This window comes from Hyperolius riggenbachi, chromosome 3 (genome assembly GCF_040937935.1).
Source record: "Hyperolius riggenbachi isolate aHypRig1 chromosome 3, aHypRig1.pri, whole genome shotgun sequence".
NCBI lineage: Eukaryota > Metazoa > Chordata > Amphibia > Anura > Hyperoliidae > Hyperolius > Hyperolius riggenbachi.
In genome coordinates this window covers 346,729,244-346,746,204 of record NC_090648.1, presented here as the reverse complement: position 1 = coordinate 346,746,204, position 16,961 = coordinate 346,729,244, and the positions used below count along the sequence as shown (strand labels likewise).

The 16,961-nt window shown below is 44.6% G+C and overlaps 1 protein-coding gene across 1 annotated transcript in view; it reads left to right on the top strand.

Annotated features, from left to right (window-relative positions):
- GPRIN1 (G protein regulated inducer of neurite outgrowth 1) overlaps window positions 1-13,888 on the top strand; it is a 109,748-nt gene extending 95,860 nt beyond the window's left edge. Inside the window, exon 3 of the mRNA XM_068272820.1 lies at window positions 13,403-13,888. Coding sequence (XP_068128921.1) covers window positions 13,403-13,408 — 6 coding nt within the window. The 3' untranslated portion in view covers window positions 13,409-13,888. The remainder of the gene's footprint in view (window positions 1-13,402) is intronic.
- The last annotated feature ends 3,073 nt before the right edge of the window (window positions 13,889-16,961 follow it).

The window sequence follows — 16,961 nt, the reverse complement described above, 5'->3', positions numbered from 1 at the left end:
AGCTTTGCCCATCAGGACCCTAATTCACTAGGATAAATTGTCACATTTTAATCCTATTTATTGCACTGAGTTCGGTTCTTCCAGTGATAATTACCATCTACTAATAACCTCACCACTGGATTTTGAGGAATGAATCAGAACTGTGTATAAACAAACACATTTTCAATCCATAATATTGATTTCTTCATTTCAAGAGTTTATAAGATACCCGTGGTTGCGAGATAATGAAAACTGGTGTATTTAATGCTAGCACTATTTACAGCCATTCAGTATTCATACATTTATTTGTGTTTGTACAAAATACTTTAGGATTTAGCTTTATGTTTAACCATTCAGGGTATTTGATATTATAACACTGTATTGCAAGCATTTAATTCAGTAAGCTCAGTTTATCAGGAAGTATATTACTTGACAGGCGACACCTTCTTATTACAGATATATGATTTTGCATCTCTGAGTGGGGGAGAGGGAAGGGGTATATAACACTGGGTCCGGCAGGAGACTTGAACAAAACAGGCTGCATTCAAGGCAGTTTATAGGCTAAATTGGTCCCAGGCTACAGGTCTAAAAATTGTGATCCCCCACCATAGGATAGAGAACGCTATTTGTGATTCTGTATTTTGCAGCCTCCAGTATGAGTTAGCCAGAGGTGGCCCCCAGTATTAGGTAGCCAGATGTAAGTGCCCCCAGTATAGGTAGCCAGGTATAGGTGCCCCCATATATCGAGCCAAGTATAGGTGCTCCCAATATAGGTAGCCAGGTATAGGTGCCCCCCATATTGGTAGCCAGGTATAGGTGCCCACAATCGCCCCCCCCCCCCCCCAAAGAACTTTAACAGCAGGCTGGGAGGTTACAGTGCAGGAGGGTGAGCAGTGGGCACACTGACACAGCTGCAGGGAAGGAACCCGGCTCCTCTCACCTTGGGACCCCTTCTGTACTCCTCCTTGCATTGCAGAGCTTAGGCAGGGGGCGCAGGTTGCAGCCAACACCCACCTTTTGCGGGCTCCGTGTGATAGTGGTCCATGTGCCATTGGGCTTTTCTGTCTGCAGAGTCACTCACTCTATTTCTGGTAATCAAGAAATAGAGTGAGCGTTGCTGGAGACAAAGAAAAGACCGGTGGCATGTGGACCTCTATCCCATTGAGGCCTGAAGAGGTGAGTGTTCACAGTAAACACTTCCTGTTGTCGAAGCCCTGCAATGTAGGGGGCTGCACCTCCTACCTGCACTGTGCTTTGGGTGCACACCTGCCTCGCCCACCCCTAGGAAGCTGCTTGCATTGACAAAAAATCCACTGCAAGGCAAGGTTCACACTTGTCAGATTTGCATTACAACTTAAAAACAATGGAAGTCAATTGGATTTTTCACAGTTAAATGCAAATTTTGTATGTGGACAAAAACGTACAACCTGCAGCATAATATCGCGCATAGTGTGTGCTTTTTCATTAACAATCATTGAGCGACTGTGACAGACATACATCCTAGGAGATAATTTTTCATCTTCTATTAAATTCTATATATCCTTTTTTTTACATTAGAGAACAATGTAATTCTATAACCAGAGAACAAACTCTAAAATTTGTCCTACTGTCTCAAATAAGTTTGAATACTGTATGCAGTACTCTTAGTTCGCAATATCAAAAAATGTTATAGAAGTAAGTTTTGGAAGTCTCATTGCTTTATCCAAACACAGGGACCAGTACTGAAGTCCAACCACAAAATAAACTTGTTTTGCTCCAATCTTATTAGCACCAGTTTTGATAAATGTGCCCCACTGTGTAACGTTTACATGATTCCAAATGTACACTAGCAAAGAGGGCAGGGCGTGCGGAGAACCCAGAAATGTACAGAAGGTCAGCTTATTGCCTTTCTCCACAATTTGCCCTAGCACATGGTAGAGGCATTAGTGTGGCTGCAGTGTAATAACTATACAAGTGCCAGCTGTTGTCAGTGGCATGGTGAACATACCTGTCAACATTCAGAATACCTTGGAGGGGGTCAGCATGTGGACATCTAAAAATGACTTCTGGTAATGTTATCAATATTCTACTGTTGCCTTCTCTAATCCTTCTCACACACTATCCCTACACTACTTAAGCATAACACTAACCCCCCATATATATTCCTAACACTTACATTCCCCCTACCTAATCCTAACACTAACCAATAGCCAAGGTTGGGTCGGCTACAGAATAGCCAAACCCCGGGCGGCCAGTTACTTACCCATGCCTCTACTTCCCGTATCCATATGTACAATGCCTACTTACCCCTTCTGCTGATATCCGGTGACCGGCTACATAGTAGTTGAACCCCTGGTGCCACTACAGACCTGTGCCACTCATTGGTTACATTTGAAGGTTGGCTACATGCACCGCCACTATCTCCGCCACATACATGTTGTTTCATCATCTGGTCAGTTGGGTGCAGGGTGAGCCGAAATGGCTCACCCTGCTGCTGTTAAATACTATTCCCCCCCTTTGAGTCAAAACAACACGGAGGGAGAATTCATCTGAGGTCCAGTGATCCCAAGTTACATTTAAAAACCCGCGGTGTGGCCATAGAATTATTAACATTACGTCTATGGCAGCGCCCAGGTCAGGCACAGCGCGGGGAAGAGTGTGCGCCAAAGTGACATCCTTTGATCTCCACCACTATCTGGAGTTAAGGTAATTCCGTGCGCCACCACCTTTATCTATACCACTACCCAGAATTCGGCTGACCTCCAATGTTAGCTGGAGTTTGGCTGTATAAAAGCCAAACTCTGAGGTCCCAATCACACCGTCGGTGCTGCCACAGCCATAATGTTCCTGACTGGGCTATTTGCCCAAATTACCTGCCTCGAATCAACATAACCTATTGCGCCCATAACAGGTTTTGGATTAACAGCTTCAAATTAATTATTATTTTTATTTATTTTTTCACACACGTCTTCATCACTAGTTTATTTTGAAATAAATTACTCCTAAACTCCCGCTTCGCTCTTTATTTTGTTTGTTGATGCCAGCGTTTTAAAAGAAGGGTTTTTATAATGCAATTTTGCAACTGATCTTTGAAACCCTGAAACTAAAACAGTTTACTGGGGCCATTTTAGAGAATGGTGGAATTGTGTCTTTAGCAATGTTCCCAGTATTTCCAAAGACTAAAAAAAACTATCAAGCTTTTTTCTGCCTTGACTGCACAAAAATACAGCCAGTAAGAGTTTACAGCAGGGGTCTCAAACTCAATTTACCTGGGGGCCGCAGGAGGCAAAGTCAGGATGAGGCTGGGCCGCATAAGGAATTTCACAATCGCAGAGCATCGCCGCCTCTGCCCGCCCCTCTCACTCTTCCTTCACAGAGAGGGGCGGGGAGAGGCGGCGATTGACGTCAGGAGGAGCTGAAGCTGAAAGCTCTGCCCCTTCCAGGAAATGCCGGCAGATTGCCCCCTGGGCGATTTGGGGGCTCTGCAGCCCTCGTTTAGCGGCGGGGATGCGGCGGATTACTGGGGAGCACTGAAGCGAACTATAAGGAAGCTTTTGCCGGCGAGGGCCACAAAATATTGTATCGAGGGCCACAAATGGCCCGCAGGCCGCGAGTTTGAGACCCCAGGTTTAGAGAAGCCAATTTATAGGTGTAGGAAAACCCTGTTATATTAGTAAAGACTACAGTGCTTTCTTTCAGCCTGCATATGTTTGTAGATGTTTGGTGTAGGTTTTTAATTTTTTTTTTTTTTTTTGCAACCTTTACATAGTTTTTTTTCTTTCTTTTTAATCAGTGCAGAGAGATGTAACACAAAGAAGATACAATTGTAACTTAACATTTTCAAAATTAATTCCAGGGCTAATGCTAATAAGACTTTTTTTTATACTTATGGGTAACCATTAATAATGTAAAGCCACGGTATTATTATCATAATTATTATTATTATATGGAATGTGGATGAATCAATATTTGCACTGTTGCATTACTTCATCTGAAGGTAAAATTGTGCAGCAGACAAGAATATTAGTCCTAATCTCAATAAAGGGTCTTCAATCTCAACAGAATTTTCTTCCATTTAAGGATTACTATTTTTAAACAAAATGGAAATTCAAACTCAAATAAAAATAATTCCTCTTTGAAAAGGAGGCGCCTCCAGCTGAAAATAATGTTTTGTTTTGTTTTTTTACAGTATTGCCCAATATTGATTTTATAAATTAATTAGTCAGTGTTTGCCCATTGTAAAATCTTTCCTCTACCTTATTTAAAAATGTATTTCCGGTGGCGACATCTTTACATCTTTACTCCTGCCACGTGATCTGTGTGTAATGTTTGTTTCGGAGAGTTCTATGCACAGAGGGAGATTGCTTGCTTGGTAGTTAGAAATAGCTGTTATTTCCCACAATGCAAGGAGGTTCACAGACAGCAAACTGTCAGGACCGTGGCCCTGACATCACACTAGGGGAGGGTTTTCATAAATATCAGATGTCCTTGAAGATCTAAGGAGACAACAGCTACTGAGTGGGATGAAGTTCAATCCTAGGTTAAAATTCCTCTTTAATCAGAGATACCCTGTCCCCAGTCAGTTAGGAATAGGACCCTCTGAGATCACTTAAAGGGATACTGTAGGGGGGTCGGGGGAAAATGAGTTGAAGTTACCCGAGGCTTCTAATGGTCCCCCACAGACATCCTGCGTATGCGCAGCCACTCACCGATGCTCCGGCCCCGCCTCCGGTTCACTTCTGGAATTTCTGACTTTAAAGTCTGAAAACCACTGTGCCTGTGTTGCCGTGTCCTCAATCCCGCTGATGTCACCAGGAGCGTACTGCGCATACACAGACCATACTAGGCCTGCGCAGTACGCTCCTGGTGCCATCAGCGGGAGTGAGGACACGGCAACGCAGGCGCAGTGGTTTTCAGACTTTAAAGTCTGAAATTCCAGAAGTGAACCGGAGGCGGGGCCGGAGCATTAGGGAGTGGCTGCGCATGCGCAGGATGTCTGCAGGGGACCATTAGAAGCCTTGGGTAACTTCAACTCATTTTCCCCCGACCCCCTACAGTATCCCTTTAAGTTTATCCCTTTTGCAGGATATAACAGTGGGCTGCTGCAGCCGTCAGGTTAGTCTGAATTCACGGACACTTTTGCAAGCTAAAGCTACAGCTATACTGTGTGTTACTGCACAGGTGTCAAACTCAAGGCTTTCGAGCTGACATTATCACAGCAAACTAGATGTTAGAGTATAGTAGAAGGCCTCAGCAGTTGTATTGCCAACATCTGCCATTTCCATGAAGAGGGCAGCCAGGGGTGATGTCCAGTATGTACCTGCACATAATTTTCTTAATCATTGTGATTGGTCAAACACGGTTAGAGTGAGGTCTGCAGTGGGAATGCATTTTTGCCATGTTTAACCTCTTGCCGACCGCGTCACGCCAGTAGGCGTGGCCGCGGCGGCAGCCCCAGGACCGCCTAACGCCAATTGGCGTAAAGTCCTGGGGCTCTGTTTTGCAGGAGATCGCGCGCAGGCTGCGCGCGCATCTCCTGCTTGGGGGGCGGAGCTCCGCCCCGCCTTCAGTCTCCGAGCGGCTATTGCCGCTCGGGAGACTGTTAGACGGCATGATCGCCGTCTATTTACTCTGTGCAGCGCTGCGATCAGCAGCAGCGCTGCACTGGGGACAGCCGTGTGACACGGCTGTCCCCCTGGGGGACAAGAGAGCGATCGGCTCTCATAGGCAGAAGCCTATGACAGCCGATCGCCGTAATTGGCCGGCTGTGGGGAGGGAGGGAGCGAGGGAGGGAAGGGGGTTAAAGGAAGAGGGGTTTTTTTTTAAAAAAAGGCAACACAAATATTTATTAAAAAAAAAATAAACATGGGGGGAGCGATCAGACCCCACCAACAGAGAGCTCTGTTGGTGGGGAGAAAAGGGGGGGGGGGGAATCACTCGTGTGCTATGTTGTGCGGCCCTGCAGCTTGGCCTTAAAGCTGCAGTGGCCTTTTAAACTAAAAATTGCCTGGTCACTAGGGGGGTTTAGCCCTGCAGTCCTCAAGAGGTTAAAAGCATGCCCTTTTTGTCCTTCCTGTTCATACCTCTGAAAGCATGTATTTTAAATTTTACGTTTTTTGTGATTGTCGTCGTCTAAGAAATGGGTCTGTTTTTTAACTATGAAAAAGGGAAGGAAGGAAGCAGGAGCAGCAGAGTAGGGGGTAAAAGTCAGGGGAGATGCAGCCAGAGCAGCTTAGCTAGGATGGTCCTTTCTAGACTTACTGGGCAGGGTAGTTCATTATTACTTGTAGCTTCTATTTAGAACAGAGTTCCCCAACCCTGTCCTCAAGGCCCACCAACAGTACATGTTTTGCAGAAAACCATAAACATGCACAGGTGAGGTAATTAGTATTTCAGCAGAACTGATTAACTACCTCTGAATTTATACAAAACATGCACTGTTGGTGGGCCCCGAGGACAGGGTTGGGGAACATTGATTTAAAAGATAATCATCTCTTAAACTATTGACTCGCTGTGATATATTTGTGTTTAACCTTGATCTGACTGTCTTATATAAACAAACACCTGCCAGGGGACTTTGTGAGACAAAGATAGCCATTTAGTGTTTGGAGCAGCTGTCAGATATCACTGAGAAGCATTGGTTTTCCAGGTAAGAATTTCTAAAAAGCAAAATGACAGCCCGTATAAGAAAAGCCATAACAGAGTTTGGATCAAGTGGAGGAAAGGTTTTTTGTTCAGCTTTGCCTTAAAATAAACGTTTTAAAGTTATGCGATGCACAAGAATTTATCCTCAGGTTGCTGGACCCTTTTTTCCACATTCAAATGCATTTTTCTTAAAAGAAAATGTTTACTTGATCCAGATTTAAATTGATGTGTCACTATCTGCATCGTCTAATGAGACATGCTTACAATAGTATGTTTTTACTGCCATTTCTTCCCCATAACAGACCCCGGTCTGCCTGCTAACAAGCCACCATTTTTCTGGTGATATCAGCACTGCACACACAGCAATGGAGTATATTACTAGTCAGCTGAAAGAATGTACTGTATATAAGCTTACCCTAATAAAGGGACCCAAATCAAAGGTCCATAAATCATATGTATGGGGTGGCACAAACTAACTTATATCCTGCTTTGGCGGTGCACCAGCGGGCACACATACAGTTTATGGACCTTTGATGGCACATTTATTAGGGGTAAGTGATGGTGGGCACAAAGTGTTGTTAAGATTTGATCGTGTAATATTACTGAAGTCTATTGAGAACCAGCTCTGAATATATTTTAATTGATTGGCTGAAGGACAATTTTAGTTTTGGCTGCTGGACTTGCATAACAACCATCTGACTGGAGATGTGCTGATCTTTAATTGAAATACTGAAACAGTTAACTGCCAGAGAGAAGCTGTTTTTAATCCATTCTTTATGCAAGGGCCTAAATTGTCTTTATGGATTTAGTGTAAACAGGGCGGTGAGCATAGAAAAATAATGATCAATTCACTTCTGCACAGAACCTCAACTCGCCTTAAACTGGACATGTGTATTCATTTTACTTTATTAGAATTTTTTTTAATCAACGTATACTTTAATGTTCAACAGTTGTATTTAGCAACAATCGTTTTTGACCATGAATGAAAATCATAATTCATTTTTTTAAAGTATTGATTTTAGGGATAGTTTTATACATTTTTTCCCTTAAAGGGCCATTATAGTGGGAAATGGTAAAATTGAAAATAGATGAAAACTCATCAATGAAAAGTACATTTCTTCCAGAGTAAAAAGATATATAAATTACTTTTCTCTTATGTTGCTGTCACTTACATAAGGTAGTAGAAATCTGACAGAACTCACAGGTTTTGGGCTAGCGGCAGCCCATCTCTGTCAGATTTCTACTAACTACTGCAAGTGACAGTAAAAAGAAAGAAAAATAATTCATAACTCCTTTTTACTGTGTAAGAAACATACTTCTTATTTGTATGCGTTTCCATTTATTTTGAATGTTACAATTTTTTGCAATAGTGCTAATTTAAATAACAAATGGAAACCTTTTTGCAAACAATTTGTGGCCAAGTGTGTAAGCTTTTTAAGCATGAATGCTTATGCTGTCAGCTACTTGCTACGCTTTCATAGCTTAATGAAGTAGGCTAATGGAACAAAAGGGTTAACCACCACCACCACCCTCTGCCTTTGCATTAATTGTCAACTTGTCTTCGACCTTCTCACTTTCACAAGCAAACTTCATCTGTGCTCTGCAAGCTATAATATATTCTTGGTTAAACACATGGATGAAAATAGAACAGACTGGTTACACAAAGGAGAAACACGATGCATTGTACTGTGTTTGAACTTGCAAGTGCCTGTGTACATCATCCCATAGGAATAACACACATCTATTTTTACCTCTGCAGTCCACATAGTAACGTCTCATAGCCAGCATCACTCTGTACATAGCCTGCTGCAACCTCCTGCTTTGTAGATATTTAAAGCACTTTGGTGATACTAATACAGCAGATTGATTGTCTTTGGAGCAGTTCAATGAATTCATATGCAAGTCATGTTAGTTGCTACTAATATGAATCTTTCATTGTATATTATTAACAATTGTGTCAGTAATAACTTGCATTTTTCAGTGCAGCAAATTTTTTATAGGCTTGTCATTTTGACGCATAGTATTTTTACACCCATTCTTTAACTGCTCATCATAAATGGTGATGAAACTGACTGACCCACTAAAAAGGGACTGTGCTGTTTTAATACAATGGAATGATGTACATGGACCTTTTAAAGGAAACCTGAAGTGAGAGGTATATAGCATGGCCGGATTTCAGTCAAGGCCACAAAGGCCATGGCCTAGCGCACCAGGAAAGCAAGGGGCTGGCTGTAGGCAGCAGGGTGGAAGTATCATTTAGCCTGCGGAACATTCGTCCAGCTACACAGAGTTTGCACATAGCAGTGAGCGATTACTAACAGCCGGATGTGGTGCTGGGAGGTGAAGGGGCATCAAATTGGCACTTACAGTGATCTCTGAGCTGCCTGTTATTCACCGAATGTGCTGCTTGCCAAGGAGTTTACAATCTACTCCCTGCAAGCATGTCACTAACTTTCCTCAGAGGAGCTTATAATGTACTGTAATCCCTGCCATCACTTCACTAATTGTCCTCAGAGGAGCCTACAATCTAATCCCTGCCAACACTTCACTAACTGTCCTTAGAGGAGCCTACAATCTAATCCCTTTCATCACTTCACTAACTGTCCTCAGAGGCAGGGTCGGACTGGGACACCAAGGGCCCACCAAGGAAGTTTAAGCCTGGGGCCCACCCCCCTCTCCTCCTCCCCCCCCCCCCCCCATTTTGGGCTCACATACACATATACTCTAGAAATTTTGCATGACTTTATGGTAGGGAATAGATTGTGAGCAATTCTGAGGACAGTCTCCAATAGGGATATGTCTTAATGCGGCGCGCGCAGCGAAACTAACTGGGTGTAACCACGCACTGGAACATCGGCGTGGTCATGATGAGTCATGGGCAGACTTAAAAAAAAAAATACAAAACACAAAATAAGTAGCGGTGTTATTCACAGAGATTAGGTCTGACCAGATACATTTTAGATAAAATATTCAAGTAGTTACATGCCTCATGATAATTCATCAAGTAGTCAAATGGTAGCAGATACCCCCACAAAATGCAATCAGGTTGGCTGCAGATACCCCCACACAATGCAATCAGGTTGGTGGCAGAAACCCCCACAAAATGCAATCAAGTTGACGGCAGATACCCCCACAAAATGCAAACAGGTTGGCTGCAGATACCCCCACACAATGCAATCAGGTTGGTGGCAGATACCCCCACACAATGCAAGTCCCCCCCCCAGCTTGGAAGGGGGGGCAGTGCCCCCTGTGTGTAAATTGGCACCAGCTAGGCCAACCCCCCCACCACAGCTAGACACCAGACAGCAACTCCCCCCAGTTGCCCACACACTGACCTGTCCAGTGGCGTAGCTAAGGAGCTATGGGCCCCGAAGCCAGTTTAACAATGGGGCCCCCCAAGCACTCTATACATAACAATTGATATGGCACACCAAAACCTGCCAATGGCAACTACAGTGTCAGAGGAGCAAGAAGGGGATGGGGAACAGTTTGTTAATGATTACCACTATTCAAAGTATATATAGAAGTGATTATTATGAGCACAGGACCAATAGAGAGCTAATACTGTGGTTGAGGGAGGGCCCTTTAGGGCCCCTCTAGCCCAAGGGCCCAGATGCGGTCGCATCCTCTGCAACCCCTATTGCTACGCCCCTGGACCTGTCATCTCTCTGAGTCCTGCAGCTGCCTCTCTGGTCTCCAGACCACACAACAACCAACAAGCATCCCTGGTCTGGTGATCCCTCTCTCTCTCTCACACTCGGTGACAGTCTCCTGGGCTGAGTCTCCTCCCCTCCCCCACACAAAGTCCCACCGTGGGTGCAGTGCAGCCAGGCTGGTCTGGTGATCTTCTCATCCCTCTCCTCACACTTGGTGTGCCAGTCTCCTGAGCTCGCCTCTCCTCACTCCCCTTGGCTGAGTAAGTCTCCTCCCCCCTCCAAACACACAAAGAAAGAGCCCACCGTGCATGCAGCTGACTCTGGACTGTCTGCACTGGCAGCGTGGCAGCAGGTGACAGGTCCCGACCGGCGGCAGGCAGGTCAGAGCAGACCGTCAGACAGACTCGCGGTGTGTGGCTGCGTGCAGCAAGCGGCTGCCTCGGCTCTCCTCTCCCTCAGAGTCCACATAGAGCAGGCCAGGCGTTCCCCCTGCGGGCTGCGTCTTCAGCCAGGCCTCTGTCTGGCGCCAGGCAGCGTGCACCGCTGATGCAGTGTGGTCGGAGGCGGAGCTTGTCACAAGATTGATGATGCTGCCTCTTCTTATAGGCCTCCGGACCGCACCGCATGGCTATCATGATTACGTCAGGAAAATCTAATTGGCGTAGGCCCGGCCGCTGGATAGGAGAGAGTGGGGGCCCTTTGGTCATGTGCCTGTGACGTCACATCTCTTAAAGGAGGCCCACCGAACTTTACGTCGGTAGTTCGGTGGGTCTGTCCGAGGCTGCTCAGAGGAGATTATAATGTAATCCCTGCCAACACTTCACTAACTGTCCTCAGAGGAGTTTATAATGTAATCCCTGCCATCAATTCACTAATTGTCCTCAGAGGAGCCTACAATCTAATCCCTGCCATCACTTCACTAGCTGTCCTTAGAGGAGCCTACAATCTAATCCCTGTCATCACTTCACTAACTGACCTCAGAGGAGATTATAATGTAATCCCTGCCATCACTTCACTAAAGGCGCGTACACACGCCATACCGCCACAAACGACGGGTCCGTCAGACTCTCCCGCTGGGCGGGCGCTCAGCCGACAGTAGCACGTGTGTACGCTGTTAAACATCCTTATCAGTCTGCCGACAGCGCATACACGCGTGCTGCTGTCGGCTGAACGTCCGCCCAGCGGGAGAGTCTGACAGACCCATCATTTGCGGCGGTATGGCATGTGTACGCGCCTTAAGATGCTGATGGTCTGGCAGCATCTGGTGATAGTGGACCTTTGATGGTAAAAAGTACAAATCCGGCAAAGTGTATAAGGGCTGCCATATTTATTTCCTTTTAAACAAAATACCAGTAGCCCAGCAGTCAGGCTGATAATTTTGTCATCAGTAGTGTCTGAATCACACACCTGAAACAAGCATGCCGCTAATCTAGTCAGATTTTTTCCAGAAACATCAGATCTTCATGCTTGTTCAGGGTGTATGGCTATATGTATTAGAGGCAGAGGATCAGCAAAACTGCCAAGTAACTATTATTGTTTGAGGCCACGGTCACACTGACCATTGCATTGCCTTTCCTGTGACAGCAGGAATATAACGCAAAGAATCAAAAGTTTTTTCTCATGCCCATTGAGTTTAATTCAATTGGTGAAAATGTATTTTTGCATACCCATATTTTTCCAAAATGCTGTAATCTCATTTGTGCGAACTCTTCTCGTGCCTATTGACTTCAATGCCTATATATTTTCACATGTATTTTCATGTGTGTGAAAATGTTTTCTCATGCCTGCATGTTTTTCTGTACACGTGTCACATGTGTGAAAATTCTGGCTAAAAGGAAATGGCCGTATTCCCCCATCACTATTTTTAACCCTCCATTTATTATCATGTATCAAGTATCATGCAGACTGCACAATGTTTTGATCAGGAAGACCTTTGCCAACTACTAACTAACCAGTGTTTTTACACACACACACCACACACACACCACACACACACACACACACACACACACACACCACACACACCACACACACACCACACACGTGTAGTGTGTGTGAAACCTAATGCAGCACGCACAAAAAGATAATTTAAAGAGATATCATACCACATACATTTGAATTGAATGTATATGGTGCCAAGTCTATTTAAACCATGTGAGTATCCACTAGTTTGTTAGCACTTCTCAAAGATGTCCTATTGTGCTGCCTGATGCTTAGTTAATGGAGGGTTGCTAACTGGTTGGAATCCCTGATTTTTGTTTGTCATGGTTTTAGACACAACAGTGACTGCTCGTGTAGAATGTAGGTTGAGCTGGTCACAAGGTACTAAGGCTGGATACAATACTTTACAACTTTTGCACCAGTGTTTTTTGTTGTTGTTGTTTTTGTAATTTAACATCTTTCGTACTAGCGGTCTCTGACCCCTTAAGGACCAAAGACTGCTGGTACCACAAAACAGTGCTTACCGATGCCCGCCGCTCTCACCGTTCAAGCCACTTCCCATCACCGCTGGCCCTTTTCTCTGCCGTTGCCTTGACGGTAGAGCTCTGTGCGCCAGTCAGGAGCCATTTTTATTGGCCATTGACCCTGTCCATCAGTGTGATTGGCTCACAGGGAGCACGTGGTCAGGAGCCAATGAAATTGACTCCTGACCGGCTCACAGAGCTCTGCCGTCATATAGATGGCAGAGAGAGGGGCCTGTGGCGAGTGCAGTAAAGAAGTTGAATTCTACGTCCTGTGAGAGCCGCGCAGCCACCTGCATGACGTAGATTTCAACTGGCGTAGTCCGCAAGCAGTTAATGTTTTTTCCCCATTCCAGTTTGCAACCTGCAAAACTGACTGTAAGCCTGAATCTTTGTTGGTTGAAAGCCTGGGATCAGTACATTCTTTGGAGTATGGATTGCCCAGAGCTTCCAGTATGATTGCATGAATGATTAGCTCTTGTTACCCATTTTTCAACATCTGAACTAACACAGTGATTTTCAGTAGATTTGGACAATCACCTGAAAGGGTTTTTTTTTTTTTTTTTTGAACAATGTGTAGTAACTATGTTGTGTATGCACACACAAAAAATAAGCAAGCTGAAATTATGTTTGCCATTAATCTTTATAAAGCTATACTAAAGTAATGCTTTTTTTCAACAGATGTGACCTTTCCCTACAGTGTCATGAGCACTGACACAACCTGCATAGAATACCTGTCCAGAGAGCTTTGTGAAGAACAGATATTGTAAACTTCCCAAGGGATAAATTGTGGAAGCTTTTATTCACTGCAATGGTTTATAGGTTTCAGTCCCTGATCCAGCCAGTTTTGCCAGGCCATAATTTATATGTACCACTGCTTGGGAAGACTGTATACCTTAAGTCAGGGGTCGGGAACCTTTTTGGCTGAGAGCCATAAACGCCACATATTTTAAAATGTAATTACGTGAGAGCCATACAATATGTTTCAAACTGGGACAGTAGGGCTCACATCCCTGTTGCCATGGTGATGTGTATACAGTTGATCAGCCAGGCAGCAGAAGTGTCAGACACATCTTCAGCTTCTCTTGGGTTTCAGGAACATCAGCAATTTCCCGAGAGCCAGACAGGAGAAATAGCGACTAACAGCTTGTACAATTAGCTAGCTGACTTGGGTATTGATTCACTTCATAGGACAAGATCCCCGCACTTTGATTGGCCCAATAGGCTGCCTGCCACTTGACAGGCAGCCTATTGGGCCAAAGTGCGGGGATCTTGTCCTATAATGTCACTGGACGTAAGTTAGTAGTGCATGCTACAGCAGTGCCTACTTTTAAAATGTTATTTGCACTGCCACACTAAGCTGCGCTGCTTGAGCAGTGTAGCTTAGTGAATCAACACCTACTGATTTGTATGTGAGCCAGATTTAGCCATCAAAAGAGCCACATCTGGCTCCCGAACCATAGGTTCCCTACCCCCGGTACGAGAATACTGGCCGCAGTTATAAATGGACGCGTGTGTTGCCGCAAAGCTCATGTCTAACGGCAACGTTCAATGGTTGATAGCTGTACACTAAATGTCTTTCATATTTTGTTACGCGTACCTACAAAGCCCCAGGCCCCCCTGCAAAAAAAAATCCCCCCCCCCCCTAGGGCCCGTTTTTGGGGGCAGGGGGGGTCGCAGCATAAGAGGAGAGCTGTGGCCGCAGATCGGTGGGGAGGGTGGAAATTCCCCCCCCCCTCCCTCACCTCGGGCACTCCTCTTAGCGCTCCCCTCCTGCAAGCAATCATCGGTGGTGCTCGTGGCAGCCGCGGCGGCGGCAGGCAAGCTGAGCACATACCTTCTTCTGGCCGGAGGTCTCCTATCACTAAGTGCTTTATGGAACTTCCTGTGTAAACAGGAAGTTCTATGAAGCTCTTAGTGATCGGAGGCCAGAAGGCGGTATGTGCTCAGCTTGCCTGCCGCCACCGCCGCGGCTGCCACGAGCACCACCAATGATTGATTGCAGGTGGGGAGCGCTGAGAGGAGTGCCCGAGGTGGGGGGGGGGGGAATTTCCCCCCTCCCCACCGATCTGCGGCCACAGCTCTCCTCTTATGCTGCGACCCCTCCCGATACAACTTGAGCAGGTACATCAACGGCTAAAACATTTTTCGGCTTGGAAATTTACAAAACTGACTTTGCCGAATCATAGCCATTATAAAAACCGATAAATTCAGGCACGGCGCCTATTTGGAAGGTTAATCATAACGGTAACCAAGCTACAATGGGATGAACCTGCGCGTCCATTTCATCTTGCGGCTAAATAGCCGTTTTCGCCCTACCCCAGCCTTAAGCAGTCATTGCTCACCCCTGATAGCTCCCTGGTATGTCATAAGCATCATATGTTTGGTAAAATGAGCAGTGCTATAAGGGATGGAGTTCTGCATAGACTATGTAGGCTGTGATGGGAGGTACCGAGCATGCCAAGAGCAGTAGCCACAAACTGCAAACTATTCATTTTTATTCATCATTAATAAAAGATTGACCTTACTGAGTTTTTTTTATTGGTAAAGAGGCCTAGATTAATGGACCATACAATGATACTATACCATTAATGGACCATACCAATATACATACATGGGTGTAAAATTATTTCTTTTGCAAGTAACCCAGACACATCATGCATCATGCCGCTATGACATCACATTTAATTCTTTGTTGGTGAAAGTGAAACTGGGAATGTTTAGTTTACTTTTTAGAGAGGTGAAAACAAAACAGTAGTTGACCTTGTTTGGACAGAGGAGGTACCAGACAGATGCCCTAGTGTTAGAAATCTGGTGAAAAGCAGCCCTTCTGAGATGTTCTGGGTTTGGTCTGGTTTATTACAGCAGAAATATTTTTGTTTACAAATTCAAATAATGTGAAACCCATCCATGTTGAGGATCATTTCTGTGTGGACTCACATACATGCCTCACAGTTTAAGATTAAGAGTCATTTTTAGATGATATAATGGATGTATTGAAGAATAATCAGTTGCCCTATTACAGCCATGATGTATTGCTGTGCTCAATAGCTTGGTCTATTTGTGCTGCTTTCTGTGTGACTTAAATATCTGTTTTCTTGTGACAATATTGGAATATCAATATGGGGTGACTATCCACACTGTAATATCAATGTTTATGGATATCTTTCAAAGTAGCTTTTAAATCCATTTCATGGAAATATATTTCCTGCCCTTGGGACAACTATCAATTGAGTTCCTTTAATCGAGTTTGATTAAACCATTTTGAGGTGTATTGCTGGGCAATGGGCATAAAAGAAAATATAATACCTCAGCCATCACACATACACTCTGTACATCCACAGCTGATTTAATTTGTTTTTGCAATTGTTCAAGTACCTAATAGTTGAGAAGTAAGGGTTACTTGGTCAGTGATTCCTTGTGCTTTTAATTATGAATTATAAGAGGGGCTAGCTCTATTGAGTTCAGGGCCTTTCACTCCCATCTCCTTTGGCGGCTCCTATAGACCTTTTTCCATTGTCTATAGACCTTTTTCCACGTGCATTTTGATACCAGGGTTCCCTATGCATGGGCCCCATATGTGTTTGTTTTAGTCTATTTTATCCTATTTTAATGTAGTGATTGTCATATCACTGTTTTGGAGAATAAAGCATTCTGCGCTTAGCACTGCCTTTGTTGTCTTTCATACGTTGCTTGTTACCAACTGTGGAATTTCCTGGGAGTAACGCCTTGATGTTCCTTTGATGATTATCACCGCCATGGGAAGTGTCTTGAGCCTATATGCAACTTTATAATGTGGGTAGTTAGTATCTGGTAAGCCTCATTTCCTATATTGGTGATAGTGAACACGTTTGAGACAGCTTTGGACACCGTTTGGTGATTTGACGTCATTCTTAATCCTTTTTATGATTGTGGAGACCTGCGCTGTTTTACCATTGTTAAATGTGCATGATTGCAAGCAGGAAAAGACAGGAGGACATTCAGTGCACCAACCTGTGCTGTCAGCTTGTGCTTATACCAGTGGCATCTGATGTTTCCAAGAAGACAGCAGACTATAGCAGATGTATGTATGCACATGTCATTTTTTTTAGCTTGTGTGCATGCATTAGTGCACCCTCCCCACCTCTTATTGTGATTGGTCATATAGGGGTGGTAAAAGGGTCTACAGTTGGTGCCCATTCACAGCACACATTTAAAAGCATCCATACCACAGAAAGCAGTCAGCAAACATTCTTTTAAC